Source organism: Channa argus, chromosome 2 (genome assembly GCF_033026475.1).
Source record: "Channa argus isolate prfri chromosome 2, Channa argus male v1.0, whole genome shotgun sequence".
Taxonomy (NCBI): domain Eukaryota; kingdom Metazoa; phylum Chordata; class Actinopteri; order Anabantiformes; family Channidae; genus Channa; species Channa argus.
In genome coordinates, this window is record NC_090198.1 from 15,675,100 (window position 1) to 15,692,070 (window position 16,971).

Consider the following 16,971-nt stretch of genomic DNA (forward strand, 5'->3'; position numbering starts at 1 on the left):
TCATAGGGAGTTGCATTGTGTCTTCGTAGATTTAGAAAAAGCGTATGACAGGGTGCCGAGAGAGGAGCTGTGGTATTGTATGAGGACGTCTGGAGTGGCAGAGAAGTATGTTAGAGTGGTGCAGGACATGTATGAGAGCTGTAAGACAGTGGTGAGGTGTGCTGTAGGTGTGACAGAGGAGTTCAAGGTGGAGGTGGGTCTGCATCAAGGATCGGCTTTGAGCCCCTTCTTGTTTGCTCTGGTGATGGACAGACTGACAGATGAGGTTAGACAAGAATCTCCCTGGACTATGATGTTTGCAGATGACATTGTTATTTGTAGTGAGAGCAGGGAGCAGGTGGAGGAAAATCTAGAGAAGTGGAGGTCTGCTCTGGAAAACAGAGGAATGAAGCTTAGCCGCAGCAAGACAGAATACATGTGTGTGAATGAGAGGGACCCAGGTGGAACGGTGAGGTTACAGGGAGCAGAGGTGAAGAAGGTGCAGGACTTTAAGTATTTAGGGTCAACGGTTCAGAGCAACGGTGAGTGTGGAAAAGAGGTGAAGAGGCGAGTGCAGGCAGGTTGGAACGGGTGGAGAAAAGTGTCAGGTGTGTTGTGTGATAAAAGAGTATCAGCGAGAATGAAAGGAAAGGTGTTCAAGACGGTGGTGAGACCAGCAATGTTGTTCGGCTTAGAGACTGTTGCACTGAAGAAAAGACAGGAGGCAGAGCTGGAGGTTGCAGAGCTTAAGATGTTGAGGTTCTCTTTGGGAGTGACGAGGATGGACAGGATCAGGAATGAGTACATCAGAGGGACAGCTCATGTTAGATGTTTTGGAGATAAAGTCAGAGAGGCCAGATTGAGGTGGTTTGGACATGTTCAGAGGAGAAACTGTGAATATATCGGTAGAAGGATGCTGAGGTTGGAGCTGCCAGGCAGGAGGTCTAGAGGAAGACCAAAGAGGAGATTTATGGATGTAGTGAGGGAGGACATGAAGTTAGTTGGTGTGAGTGAAGAGGATGCAGAGGACAGAGTTAGATGGAGGCACATGATTCGCTGTGGCGACCCCTGAAAGGGAGCAGCCGAAAGGAAAAGAAGAAGAAGAAGATATTAATGGAAAATAAAGATGTTTCTGATAGAGCTGCATGCACCAAAAAAAAGAATATCTGTAAAATAATTACTGCTCTGATATGACAAGATTAGTACGAATTACAAATTGACTCCTTAGAGATGTGCCAATGTGTGGCAGAGGCAGAAAGAGAGCCCGGGGAATTGACGTTTTACTTACCTGGTGAGCAGAACGGCTACATCATGGTGCAGCGGGTGTTCATCTCCTTTAATGTTGAGTTTCTTCTGCCACTTACAAAAGCTGTTCAAACTGTTGTCAGCATGATGTGTAATTTTTAAGTCACCCTGTTATGCATGTCACATTGAAATGAAAAGAAAAGAGCAAACAGTAAATTGGTAAAAAAAATTTGCAGCTATAAGTGTCCAAAAGGCCATTACCAGTGCATGACAAGGTGAAAATATAGGTCCTCTTTGATGGAACAGGCTAAAAAATAATAGCTTTAGGTTCAGCTAAATTGCAGAAACACTATTTTCATGAATCAATAAGCCTTTTACTGTGCCCCAATAACAGTCATTCAGACAAAAATAAGTATAAAAGGATATGTCACAGTGTTTTATTTTTTACCTTTGAGAACACGGATTTACCAAATTCTGTGTACCCCATTTCTCGCGTTGATAATTGCCCAGAACAGGAAATATAGGAGAGGAGAAGAGTGAGGTTCTGCTTTTAGTGACATAAAATAAGTCCATCTATTAATAGTTGATTCAGTATGATTAATAATTTACAAACAGAAATAACTTTTAAATTGTATAAACAATAAATGAACACTGGATAAGGAATTTGAAAACAGTGGTTTGAGAAGACTCCTATTGTATCAGATGAAATTCTTCTTCTTTTCCTTTCGGCTGTTCTCTTTCAGGCCTCGCCACAGCGAATCATGTGCCTCCATCTAACCCTGTCCTCTGCATCCTCTTTTCTCAAACCAACTAACTTCATGTCCTCTCTCACTACATCCATAAATCTCCTCTTTGGTCTTCCTCTAGACTTCCTGCCTGGCAGCTTCAACCTCAGCATCCTTCTACCGATATATTCACCATCTCTTCTCTGAACATGTCCAAACCACCTCAATTTGGCCTCTCTGACTTTATCTCCAAAACATCTAACATGAGCTGTCCCTCTGATGTCTTCATTCCTGATCCTGTTCATCCTCATCACTCCCAAAGAAAACTTCAACATCTTAAGCTCTGCTACCTCCAGCTTTTCTTCAGTGCCACTGTCTCTAAGCCAAACAACATCGCTGGTCTTGAACACCTTTCCTTTCATTCTTACTGATACTCTTTTATCACACAACACACCTGACACTTTTCTCCACCCGTTCTAACCTGCTTGCACTCTCCTCTTCACCTCTTTTCTCTATGTTACTCTGAACCGTTGACCCTAAGTACTTAAAGTCCTGCACCTTCTTCACTTCTGCTCCCTGTAACCTCACCACTACACTTGGGTCGCCCTCATTCACACACATGTATTCTGTCATTCAGATAAGATTAGATAATAATAATATAATAAAATTATATACAACCTATATATAACCATTCACACCCACATTCACACCTACTGGCACTTTAGAGTCACCATTTACCTAACATACATGTCCTTGGACTGAGAAAACCCGGAGGAAGCCCATGCAAATACAGGGAGAACATGCAAACTCCACACACAAAGGCCATGGTTGCTTGGGGATGCGAGCCCACAACCTACTTATCAATAATTGTGCTACAATTTTATTTTATCATATTTAAAAGTTATTTTTCACTCCTGCAGTCAGACATAGCTGCTGGGGGGAAGGGAAATACAGCAGACACACAGCATAAACTCACTGAATAAAATATATCTGCAGTGGAAAGTAACTTTTTCAGCACTTGTTTAAAGCACTTGGAGTTTAAATTTTAGTTGAACTTTAAGCGGACTTTGATGCAAGACAAAGGCAGCAAGTCCATTAATTATCTCTCAGTATCTTGGTACATGAATACATGCCACAGAAGTCTGCATTATCCAGGAGAAATCTACCCTGGAAAATCCCCTTCCTCGATTATGGAAACCAAGTTTCACATTTACAAGACATTCAAGAAATCAGCTTTCCAGAGAAAGGCGACTGTAATCTAGCTACTTGAGTCCATGTAAATGTAAAAAGGATCAGAATTACAAGTGATGTATATAAGCATATCTTTTTTAGCCAGTTTTGGCACAGTACTATCAGTAGGTTATGCACATATTAACTAGTTTTGTTTATTTGCTTCATTCGCAAATCTAATTATGCAAAAGGAAAATACAGGTATAATTTAAGGTCTATCTGATATGAATGGAGTGCTGCCAACAACACAAAGGAAATTATGTTGAACAAGAATAACCTTGAGATGAGTCAGTTTGGTTATGCAAACATTGAGTTCTAGATTCATTCACAGAACACCCACTGGACAGAGAACTGACAGTCACAGTTCATTTTAGTCACTGTTCATTTTTTTTTCTAATGTAGTTTTACATACACAGAATATTGTTTTAAATTCGTAAAGAAATGTTTATATACAGTGTTTTAACTGGCAACATTATACATACTACGTAAACTGTATTCTAGCAAGTATTTGATATCCAAAATACCAAAAACGAATGAAAAAATATTACATGCCAAGGCAGTTCATGGAAAATATAATGGTAATAAAAGACATTTATTCTCTGCTTTTATGTTTTGTTAGTCAATTGTTTCCAAATAAGAGGAAAGAAGTCCAGTTGATATGACTGAACTTCCACATAACATACCTGGTTGACTGAGAATCTTCATCGACCAGCAATAAGAAAAAAAATGATTCTCTTATTATCACTTAAATAATAAGAGATTACTTAAAATAGCTCAAAGCGTGCAGAAAAGTTGCAGTGCAGCTGTAAGTGCCCTTTCCATTACATTGGTAACACATCTGTAGGAATGAGTGACGAAGGCAAAGTTTTACCTCATCTTTCTCAAGTAGAATGAGTCGAACAACTGCAATGTTGATTGCGTTTCCAATACTGGCATCTTGAAACACACCTGCCACCTGAAAATAAATAAAGTCATTAAAGATATGAAGTTGAAAGGATTAATCCTATTGTCACTAAAATATAGAGTGTGCAGATGTATAATTTGCTCTACATAATAAGCATTTACCATACTGTGACCATGATTGCGGGAGACCAAGGCTAGCAGCTACTGTGAGTCATGCAGTGGAAACTTTGAAATATGTCACAAAATAAATCTACTGCAACAGGAATGCCTTGAAGGAAGCAACATTTTCAAACCTTCACTTGGGCTTAAGGATAACCTGATTAGATTTTGGAAGTAAAAAGTCAAGGTCTGTGTGACCTCATATCAGTCTTGTGATCGTGATATCTGGTTTGCAAATCTGGTTCGCAGAGGTATAACTGTAATCTGGAAATTCTAGTTTATATTTTAATAGAAATGCACCAGATTTTGACTTCCCTGATTTGTATCATGTTCAACACATCTCAATACACAACTCAGCAATTTAAAGGTGTACAAGACCCTTGATGGCCAAAACTAGAGACTTACATCACTGTACTCGTATGCAGCACAAAGAGATGTTACATCCAATATAGTGTACACTGAGGTGTTATGTGACCTGATGACTTCAGGTGACAATATACAGACCACAAAAAGCCACAACATTAATACTGATGGTCTTAATGCTGTCATGGAGGACCAAGGTCAGCATGGCTACTTTGAACAGTTTGTGGCTACACAGCCCCATAGAAAGCAAAATGTCACATTGTGTGCAGAGGGGAGAACTGATCCAATCTTAAATTTTCTTGAGGGAAAAAGTATGAGAACCGATTATCGGCTCATATAAAGAGGGTATTAGACTGTGGGGTTTCAATCAGTAACAAGACCATCAGATTTGAGTCTGGCCGTCCATCCCTTTAATTTTTAAACTTATACAGTGTCAGAGCTCAAACAAAGGAAATTGTTAAATTTTGATGCTCATCAGGCTGGAAGGGGGTACAAAAAGTTTGGATTTCACTAGTCAACAGTCAGGCAGGTTGTGTAAAAATAGGATACATTCAACATCCCACCCCCTCCCAGTGGCTATGTTCATCCGTCTACCATTAGAGGAACATTGAACAACAATGGTGTGCATGGCAGAGTTGAAAAGAGGAAACCATCAGTCTCCAAAAAGAATACAGAACTACAGTTTGCAAAAGGCCTATAAGACTGGGAGAATGTTTTCTTGGTGGATGAGAATAAAGCAGAAATTTCTGGCTGGAATGAAGGCCTATTGAATGATAGGATTCAAGCATAACAACCTTTTTCCATCTGTGTAAAATTGTAGTAGAGGTATTATTATTTGGGTTTGCTTTGCTGCCTCTGAATCCGAAAAGCTTGGCACCATTTATGGGTCTGTGAATTCTGGGTTGTATAAGAGAATTCTACAGGAAAATATGTGAAAAGTGGGTTATGAAAGGTTGAAGTGGAAAAATTATAATGTATTCTAATGGCTGAGTCACAGCCATCTAACAGCCAACAAACATCCATGCTTTGAACCTGTTCTGTAAAATGAATGGCATAAAATCTTTCCAAGCCAATGCACAGGTTTGATAAACAGAAACATTTAGTTGTAGTTTAGTTCAAGTTCTGGCTGCAAAAGGTGGTCAAACCAGTTCCTGCAGGTGCATAGTTTTGTCAGACAATACTGGATGATTTTCCACAAACCAGCTACATAATCCTGCCTAGTTATTCAGTTTTTTCCCCACCCTAGTCTTACCCTTCTCTGTACTTTTCAAACATCAACACACTAGACCATGTGTACAGGTTGTGTAACTGAGGTGCTTTACACAGACATTCTTTGCTACATATTCATCTAAACTGTGTTTACAGCTCTTCTATTTTAAGGTGCATATACATATTATACATATTTGTCATGGTAGTGCTTAGTTATACATATTTGTGGTCTTGTAACTGAAGCAACTTTGCATAATTTGTAAAAGCTCATAAGTAACAATATGCTTTACATTTATATTTAGCCATTTTCTCAGTTGTTTATCTTGTGACGAAAAACAGAGCTCCAGCTATTTAAAGCTCATGGACTTTTTTCCCCAACAATGTGCTGTTGATTTCATGCTTCCTCACAAGCCACGTACTGTGCATTTTCACCTAATCCCAAGGGTTAAATTGTGTTTATTATTTCCCATTGCTTTTGTCTTTAGTGTGCGTCCATACAGTCTGACTGTTTGTTAACACACAGTCAAAATAAATATGATACTTTACCATTAGATCCCCGTGTGAATGAATATTAAGAGCTATTTTTATGAAATGGCATCATGCTTCTCTCTACTAAGGTGAGTGTCCGGCTGTTAAAACAGACAAGCAGAATATGAATCGCTTCTGAGGTTTACAACTTCAAGACAATGGAGCAGCCGGCAGCTGAGGAAGATGATGCTAGTCCTTATTGTTTGGACATGGATAAGAGGTTGTTTCCTTTCATGTCACGGGAGATTGTTTTCACAAATCTCAAACCCACACAAATAGTTTGGGGCTTTAAATTTCAAAGCTGGAATATAGAGGACTAAAAAAATAATAATCAAGAGAGGATGTGGGGAATAATGGCTGCTTCCTCGATGTATTATTATCTGCTAGGTCAGTTGATCCATGGACTTCTCTGTCAGTGAATTCCCTTTCTTGATATCCTGTCTTGTGATAGCAGTTTAAACACCTTCTACAGCCTCACCAGAGCAGATATGGCTTTTTTATGCAGAAAATCTACTTATGTGCTAACCAATAACAGACTAGGAGTCAGTTTACCTAACCCCCTAAGTAAAAAGAAGTAATACTCTTTATTGTGAAAGGCTTGGTAGTCATGATTTATAAAATATTGTGTTACCTGAAAATGCTGGAAAAACTGATGCTGCCTTTAGCCTCACACAGCAGTATCATCCAAAACATCATGAGATGTTTAAACATCATGTCATAGACCATGGTGGTGGTTAGAATCTAATATAGCTTTCATGAAGAACCGTAAAATTAAACCTGTGTTTATTTCTTAAACCTTAAAATAAACCAAGCAATATTGATCACTGTCACCCACTACCACTGCCACTAAACCTTCCCCCTTCCATTGCAAGCCACAATATCAGGTCTCAGAGCCAGCATTAAAGTGAGTTCTGCAGGGATCTCACAATGTCTCATCAACCAAAAATCCCTGCTGTGTAATTTGTTTGCATCTGTTAATAGGTCTGGCCTGTTGTGAGTTGGATCAGAGGGGTTATAAGCCTAATGAGTGTGTCTATTTGAATATGTGGGTGTTCAACATACACGTAGACCTGGGAATATGTGGGGTCAGACTCAAAATGTTCTATAACCTTGCTATTAATCATCTATGGGTGTTTTTACACATATGACCCGTACCCCATCCATATGCCTTGAAATCATGGCCCCATCTTCTTCAGACCTCTATTACATTATTTTTAGCATTTATTTAAATTTAAAAAATATATTAAACTATTATATTATATATTATGTAATGTTCAGTTTATCCTAATAACCATAACAAAAAATAGCTGTTTTCTTTATTAACATGTGCAGTATCTATTTGCAGAGGATTTCATAAGTTGCCCTGAGCTCTCCTTGTTGCCACAGAAACTGGTTAGATTCTGCAACTTAATTTGTAAAACACTTTTTTGATTTGGATGAGTAAATAAACAAATTTCTTTTGTCTGAAAACAGAATATAAAGTTAAAGATAAGTAAGAAAGCATGAGATTCAGCATGTTGTTTTTACATTTTGTTTTGTATGGCATATGGGTTCAATATTAAAGATGCAGTGTGTTCATTTCTAAGCTTTAGGGGTATGTCTCCAGGAGCCAGGCTAGCTGTTATCTGCTGCCCTTTATAAAAACCTAACTGCAGCTGACACAAAAGTCAGAGTGGTATCCATTTTCCTGTCTAACTATCAGCAGGAAAGTAGATTTTCCAAGATTACTTATTATTTTTAAGTCTGTAGATGATAAATGCTTAGAGATGATCAAATGAAGGGATTCTGATGCATATACATTTTCTTTTGTTGTTTGTAATGTCACATACTTACAATGTTCATGACAGTGAGGACATAGCTTTCCACAGCTTTGCTCCCATGATATTCCACCATTTTTGGGTCTGCCACCACCAGCGTTTCCACCCACTTCTCTTTGCTAACTGAACGCTGACGAATTCTCCTTTTCCTGCTTCTTCTTCTCCTCTGCTGGCGCTGCTCCCAGCGATCCCGTTTGTCTTCAAATCTCTGGTAGGCATCTGGACATGAATTAGAGAAATTCACATTTAAAACTGACTTTCTGAGGCGCAGTACATGCCAACACTGCAGATATTACTTTTAACTTGCCTCTGTAATTAATAAAGTATGTATATAAATGTTAATATATATATGCGTATATATGTATATATGCACATTGTTCTTGGATCATAGCCTTCACTTGCTTAGGAGCTTTGGGATTAGCAATGCTGGTGGCAATTTGTTTTTACTGTCATTAATAACAGCAGTGCCACTGGGGGCTGGGGAGTGTGATCCTCGTCAACACTGAATGTAAGTTTGAATATGTCTTCATTGTTAAGATGTGACAGGTATTTCACTGGAATCAATCAATTCACTGGATTACAGAAAGGAGGACATATTCAGACATGTTACTGCAGTATGCCAGAATATCAGGTAGCTATCACAAAATATATACATTGCAAATATCCCTGTTGCCCCTGCATACATCAAGCAAACATCTTTGCTTCACTCAGTGCTTTGTCAAAGTGAACATTGCCAAATGTCTAACTTTATCCTACATATAATATTGGCAGCCTATTCCACACACTGTATCGAAAACATGTGGTGTACCATGGTTTGAATTACTCATGTCTCTAGGGAATACATCCCTGTGCAAACATTCCACCTGTGTCAGGCTGGGACCCCATGGGATAAGTGCACAAATAAAATGTTTTCACTTACTTTGTGTGCCAAAAGTAAATATTGGTGCCTGATTCATTTTTGCCAAATTATCTATTACATTTTTAAGTATAGCTTTATTTTTAAATTATTACGGTTGATTTGCCTGACATGTTATGTTCATGACTTGAGAATAAATGAAGTTTGTTTTGGCTGCACAAATGACATTCAAACAAACAAGGCACCAATTCATCTGTACGTTAATGAGATGTTGAGGCCTGATGTTTAATTTATCAAAACCAGTGTAAATTCAATTTTCAATTCTGCCTGCACAAATGAATCAAAAGGGAATAATCATTATCCTGATCATATAGTGTGAAAACTTAGATTAAGATGGTGCAACTTTGGCCTCTACAATCATCTCCCAAAGTGTCTGAATTATTAAAAAAAATTATTAAAATAAAAAATGAATGATTGTGACCCTGGAGAAGTAGGGATAAAAACTAGTTAATAAAGGGTGTTTTTGTGTATGGAAAAGTGTAAATGCTTAGGATTTATGTGAAATCACAGAATACATTTACTGTTTCTTACAGGGTTCCTAGCTCAGTGCTTAAGTGTGTGCCCTGTTAAGACAAGAAGACGGGTAATAAGAGCAAGGGAGGATGGAAAGAGAGAGAGAGACTATTAAGGAGGAACGGGTCAGGGGAGACGATATATTTAATACATTTATTATCTGAGCCTCCAGAGTCCTTCAAGTGTCAAAAGCTCCCAACAAGTGAACACGCAGCACAAGATGGAGTCCTTTTGAGCTAGTCCTCCACCAGTTTATGAAAATACTGTAAGGGTCCTTGAGGAAATATTACTGCATATACAATAGAGGGTAATGAATTTTAGCTACTGTTTAGCACTCATCGATATGAAAAGGGTTTTTAAAAAAGGTTTAAAGTCTTTAAAGAAATAACTAATAAATAAATAACTTTTATTTATTAGACTAGTTGGAATACTGAACTCTGAATATTGAAACTCTGAATATTGAGTTAAGAAGTTTTCAAGATCCTGTAAATTTCATACATGCAGCCTATATTGCACAATTACTGTACGAATTATCATTGTTTTGTCATTATCTATCCACTTCAAAAGAACTATACATATCTACTCATGTGTCTAGACAGCCCACCTTGACTAATACTTTTAGTTGGCTTAACGTCTGAAATAAAAGTAGTACATTCAAATCAGCAGGTGACCACAACATTCCCATACCTGAGCATGAAAAAGGGATTGTTGTCTGGAACAGACAAAAAAATATTTTTTTCCTTTAGTGATGCACATGCTAAAAGTTTTCAGGAATGCAAATTCTAAATAATGCATTCAAAAACTCAGAGCACATCTCATTGTTTTTTTTTTCAGGGTCAATTAAGCTCACCGCAAATTTGGAGTAGCTGCTTTCTGAGCTACTAAATGTAATTGTTTTTATTTGTCTGACCTCTGCAGATGCATGAAAGAGGGAAAAGAAACGTTGATCAGTCATCATCTTCATTCTAGTCATTCAGTGCTCACTGTCTTATGAATAATCAGTAGATGGGACTTGGCATAATGTGGTGTGATAACTGATTGTCAAGTCCTGTCAGACTGTGCGTCTTCACACACTTTTTTAGAACAAAAAAAAAAAAAGACTTTACAAAAAGTAATTGTACAACCTATACCACTTTAAATCACTGTATGTTTGTATAGAGAGTTTTTATGTGTGCTACCTTTGACTCCGCATGTACCGTTGACAGCTTGTTTCCCTGAGATTGGCTGTATGAGTGAACTCCAGGAGGGAGGGGACACGTGACGTTTGTAGATGGCATGGGCCTGTGGTGCAGAGGTCTCGTCAATCGACTTCTCCAGAGGTTGAATAAAAAACTCTTCATCAGACAACCTAAATAGTCCTGTCTGAAGAGAAGAAGAGGTGTGTGCTAGTGTTCTCATAGGTCTCTAAATACTAGATTCAACCCAAAAGATGTAAGCCATTCAAGTCTCAAAAACAGAAGGAAACAGATGAAAGTTTAACCACAAAATATAAAAAGAAAAAAAAACTGCACAGTTTTGGAACAGGATCTTACATGTGTGACCATGATTAGTTTGGACCAGAAAAAAGAACTGCTCAGGATCCAAAGTATACCACCTTATCTGTGAAGGTAGAGGTAGTTACTACCGTAATGTGTAGTTATGTGACTACTTAGTGTTTTGGGCTTTATTATCAGCTGCTGGATGTTGAAAAGACAGATTTCATCAAAAAAGCTCTACAGTAGTCACTGTGGTACTGATACGTTGTCCTTATATTGCCCCAGGCCTCATTATCCCCTTTCATTAAGCAAACTTGTCAGCTGGGCCTTTGCACCATCATTGTGCAGAAAGTCAGAGACTGATGCTTACATAAAACACTGGGATTAATATCTCTCGAGAATATCTGGGCTGCACTAATGCTACACTCATTAGAGTGGAGTATCAGCTAAACAAGCCAACCAGATAACAAACACAACCCATAGCCTTGAAATGGACTATTTAGATGTGAAAGGTAATTTAGCAAACTGATCACTGCCACAGAGCACTGGCATTTCAGACTTCAAATTTCCCTTAATCAATTAAAAGCACAATACAATACAAGACTTGTGTTGAACTTCACATCCACATCCTCATCTACAGTACGCTGCTATATTAAATACAATATACTAATTTTTACTAATAACACAAATCATCTTAAACTAATAAAATTAGTGAATAAGGAGTTCTAAAACCTGCCCTCCAATCAATGTGACAAGATTGGATGTGTGAGTTAGACCTATTTGGACCTATTGAACTATAACATAGCAATATAACAATTTTGAGTATGCAATTTACAAAAAGCATCTGTTAAAGTGAACGATGCCTCACAAACCTAATACAAATGTAGCACATTGCTGGTCTATACTTCTGTTTTTTATTTTTTTCTATAATTTTCTGAGCAATTGATTAGGCAAACCAGGGGTTATACATTTGGTTTTGCAGTATAAATACATAGGAAATGTATTGGTATAATCACACTGCACTTAACAATTTAAAATGCTATAAGTGTTTAGACTAAATTGTAAGTACTGTACTGATTTTTCTATTATGTGGACCTCAGATACATTTCTATATGACTGTCCTCAAAAACTGAATGACCAGGTAGGGGAGGAGACTACCGAGTAGTCATCTTGGTGATTCCATCACTAGTATCCTTCTTGCAGTGTCAGTCAGTATGGAGGACAAACTGCTCTAGGCAGATTTATGCATGTGCTATGTTTTTTTTACTCCTTTTCTAAATTATGGATTTAACTTTACACCAAGGGATACTGAGGGTCTATCCTCTAATTTAGGTCTGTCAATAATAAAATAAAAATACAACACAAGTAAATACATAAAAACATGGCTGAGACATGCTTATTGTTGCTAAACTTAAATTCTTATTAGTAGTGTTTTCTGTATTTGTGACCCAACAATATTTCAGTTATGGTTTTTGGATTAGCTTTGCATTTCGGTATTTGGCTGTGTTCTCTAAATGTTGCACAAGTGCTGTGAAAAGGTAAAGTTGTTTTTAATTAGCTTGTGTTTTTTGTGTGTGTGTTTGCATCTGTTTTCCTAAGTGGCAGCATTAAGCTCCCAGGGCCACCATATACAGGTGTTTACTAAGAAAAAACAATAACTGCATCTCCTTACTGAGTCTGTCTGTGAAGTGGTAGTGCGTCATACACGTCAACTGGCCATGTTTATTTTTTCACTTTTGCAAAAAAATTCTTTTATTCCAATTGCACTTCTGATTAAATAAAAGTTATACACATTATATACTGTATACAGTACAAACATTTATGCACACAGAAGCACACACACACAGATCACGTGGAACTGCATGCCCATGTTAACAATAGGTGGGAAGTGTTTCTGCAAACGCAAAGACAAAACTTCACTGTGTCACACAATGAAGAAGCTGAACTGATCATAGTGAAAAAAGGAAACATTCTTTGGGAACTCTAAAGCAATCAAAGAGATATTATGTAATATAGAGCTTTTATTTAGTCTGGAATATTTAGGAAAATTCCAAACGGTTTAAACCAAACTGGTTTTTCATCAGGGCGAAGGATTCTTCACATTGCTGACTTTTGTAGACAAAACACATGAATCAATTTCCTCATCTAAATTACATTGGCTTCTGTCTATCCACTCTAGTATAAAAGCCTGGTTGATAGACAGATGTTACTAACTGCTGAGTTTTTGATTGCCTGTGATCATGGCCCTTCTTGTGCAGCTACTCAGATTGACTGTGCAGCCAACTCTAGGAAGAGTTCTTGTTGTTCAAAATGTCATCCATTTCTTTCCATTATTGAAGCCACTGCATCACTCAAGTTGTAGACACATCATTGGCTGTTGTTAGACACAGGACTAATCAATAAAGTATACTAAAGTATCCAGGTAACACACAGACAAATCAATATTAACTCTCTGATTCTCAGCACTCTCTTAACCATAAACTGGGAAATATCAGAGCCTTACACCACTAGGGGCGGCTGTAGCTCAGTTGGGAAGGCAGTCATCCATGGACCACAGGGTCAGTGGTTTGATATATGTCGAAGTGTCTCTGGCCAAGACACTGAACTCCCAACAAGCCCATTCCCACCCCCAGCTGTGCAGTGCCGGTCCAAGCCCAGTAGAAATATGGAAAGTTGCGTCAGGAAGTGCATCCAGCGTAAAAAAACAAACAAACAAAAAAACACACGAAAAAAATCAATCTAAAGACAATTATCTGCTGTGGTTGGGGATAAGCTAAAGGACCAGAAAACAACTAGGTAAAGAACCTTAAAACGATGGGAGGCAAGAAGAAGGAGCACAAACCTGACCAGAAGGACACTAGAAGTAGTACACAATACAGTACAAGTTTAGACAGAGGGGACTATACCCGCAGGAGACTGTGCCTGTATATTGTAGCTTGACAGCTTTGATTAAATAAGTGACAGTACAGTCAAAAACAAATCACAAAAACTGAATCAATGAAGAGTGAGCAAAAAAACATAATAACTGCTTTAGGTGAAGTGGGAGAATCTAATGTTCGACCAAACTGCCAGCAGGGGCTGCCTTTACAGGCGAGGTACAAAATGGTGAGTGTAAACCAAGAGGTAAAAGTGGAGCTAAGCTGAAATTGGTAGAATCTGAAAGAAAAAGAAAATGCCCTTGAAAAGTTTGAATTTTGTTTTTAAATACATTTATCTGATCAATATTAAATAGAAGAGTATATTGACAATGCTCTGTGAGATTACTCTTATGCAGATGGTGTGCCTGCAACCTTTGAGAACACATAGGGCCTGTGAAGCTTCTCTAATTTTCAAATCTTTATCAAGTCCACTTATAGGTCTTGTGGAGTCCTGCAAATGTGGATTCTGATACATCTCTGAAAAAAAGAAGGAAAATTGTGGCCGTGGAGTTGGAAAGAAGAAAGCTTAAAATACCTGCATGCAGCTGCTCCCATCTCTGCTTGTGGCTAATCACTAAAAGCTGCTAAAATCTTAACACACACAAATTGCATTGGGACTAATATAGGTAATAAAATAAAAATGGATACAATTCATTATTCTTTAAAACTTCCACGAATTTACCACTGTTAACAGAATACAATGCTAAATTGTTGGAAGGACCTTTAAGTGATGTAGTTACTGCATGTATAAGCCAGTCAGGTGCATTGTCACACCAACTGTCTGTTTGAAAGATTTGCTCAGTGGACAGCATAAGGTTGGCCAGGAATTTTCCTCTGTCAGAACAATGAAGCTGAAGCAACTAAATAGAATTCATTCATTATTTACAGCTGTGCTTCTCCTACTGTGACAAAACCAAATGCATGAAATTACTTTATGCTCATCAAAGAAAAGTTACAAAAAAAGTGATGCAAGCTGTAATATTATGTGTGAAACACGCTTTTAAATGTTAACATAAGAACATTAATATTCTTCTTGTTCAGAATAAAAAAGGAAAGTTTAAATCCTCTAATAACAGCCTGATTTAACTGTGACAATTATTAAAAGAATCATAATCAACCTCGGTGACAATTAGTTTGCATATTTTGATCAATTGCCTCTTCAGAAAGGAGAAATTATGACATTTTCTTTGATAGTCATAAACTCGACCTAACATAAAGAAATCTTACTGTAACATTGTGTCAATGCTATAAAATTAAAATGTTCCATTAAATTAAAAAACAGGCGAGCTTTTTGATTCTGTTCGTCTCATACAATAAGGCTACAGTCTCCAGAACTCTTCCAAACGAGAAATTTTTCACCTTGAAAGGGACATGGCAGTGGGAAGCTTAATACCACCCAATCAGTATATTCCTCCTTTGCTCTGTATCACCGCTCTGAATTTAGGCCTCTGTGGCAGCTGACAAATCTGAATTTAACCCAGCATGCATTTGAATACAATGAATTTTATGCCTTTAAGTTATTTAAATTAGTTTGCATTGCCACTTACCAGTCCATCACAGGTGCTTATAGCTGCATTTCCCTTAACCGTGTCCTCGTCCCACACTTCACCCAAGAAATAACACTGGGAAGATTCAGGAGTACTGATCTGGACCCCATCCAGGCCACCATACCTCTTTTCCGTTAGGAAGCCAGGGGCCAGCAGATGTTTGTTGAGGGTGAGGTTAAAGTGCAAATTGTGGCCGCCATGCCACAACCGGTAGAAGACTCGATCTAAGTCTACTGGCCCCTGGGAGGCTTCCCGGCGGTGGACTCGGCGAGCATGGTGAGACAGGAAGTTAGACAGGAAGTGACCTTTGGCATCCACTCTAGTGGGGTGGACTACATCATACTCAGGCAGATCCTGCAGATATCTCCCTGTCAAAGCCATGGTGGGAAGAGAAAATGTAAGAAGACGAGGGCTATTGAATCATGGGAAAAACCAGTGTAATTAAGGGAGTGTAAAGCTGTAAACAAAACCGCTGAAGCTCTAAACAAATCCATGTGTGTCCCTAGTGTCTGTTTTGGATGTTCCAATGCAGCTGCAGTATATACACAGTCCTTGTGCAAGAAAACGGCTTCAATTCATTGGAATCAATTGTATTAAATCTGATGAAACTCATTCCACTCATTGAAATGATACTTTACTTTTCTTTTAACAATAAAATAACCAGAGCAGTGGATTGTATGAAGCTTGGCATCAGCATGCTATTTCATTTCACTTTCATGAAAACTGTTTTGCAGTTTTGTTTTTAAGGTTAAAAAGGTTTCAAAACACATAGTGAGCAATTACATTAAACCACATTAAGATGATGTTTATGATTAATTCCCTTACAAATTGTTTATATCTTCATCAGGGAATTGTCATAGAGTACACAGCAGTGCAGTTTGTTGTTGTAAGAATTTGTCATATCACGATATCATGACGCATTAAAGCATGTGTCCAAATAAAGCAACTTCAGAAAGTAATTATTGTTGAATGCACATGAAACCATGGGAACATGTAAACTCTGTCAAGGTAAAGATAAACTACTTATTTCACCAGATATTACCAAGCTGAGTGCAGAGATATGAGGAGAAGAGGTAAATGCCTTGATTTAAATCTAATCAAATCTAATCTTCCAATGTGGCCAATACGAAAATAACTGTGACAATAACTTCTCATTTATTCTGTAAAGCTCATAATATCAGTGAGACCAGTCATAATTTTTACACACAAACATACACCATTTAATGTAGGGAACAATTAACCTTCATTAGCTTCATCTTATCCAAGGGAAATAATCAGAATGCAGACAGTGATATGTGAAAAGGTAAAGTCAGGTGTCTCTAACCATTCAGCACTGCACAGGATTGCCTGCTTGAATACTTTTGAGTAACGCATCATTGCCGTGTGACGGAGATGTGTTTTGTAAATAGTGGTTTCAAATAAAGAAGCAAGAGGAGTGTACAAT

General features: G+C 37.9%; 1 protein-coding gene across 4 annotated transcripts in view; it reads right to left on the reverse strand.

Moving 5' to 3' along the window:
* Window positions 1–16,971, reverse strand: part of LOC137119080 (A disintegrin and metalloproteinase with thrombospondin motifs 7) — a 61,833-nt gene that overhangs the window by 42,169 nt on the left and 2,693 nt on the right. For 2 of the 4 annotated variants that reach the window (XM_067495817.1, XM_067495818.1), the window contains exons 2-6: window positions 15,528–15,895; window positions 10,766–10,949; window positions 8,175–8,377; window positions 4,051–4,134; window positions 1,268–1,392 (exon numbers count right to left, since the gene is read on the reverse strand). In XM_067495817.1, the coding sequence (XP_067351918.1) occupies window positions 1,268–1,392; window positions 4,051–4,134; window positions 8,175–8,377; window positions 10,766–10,949; window positions 15,528–15,895 (964 nt within the window). Of the gene's footprint in view, window positions 1–1,267; window positions 1,393–1,672; window positions 3,743–4,050; window positions 4,135–8,174; window positions 8,378–10,765; window positions 10,950–15,527; window positions 15,896–16,971 lie in introns of those variants that run through there. The other 2 variants (XM_067495819.1, XM_067495820.1) reach the window with 2 other exon arrangements.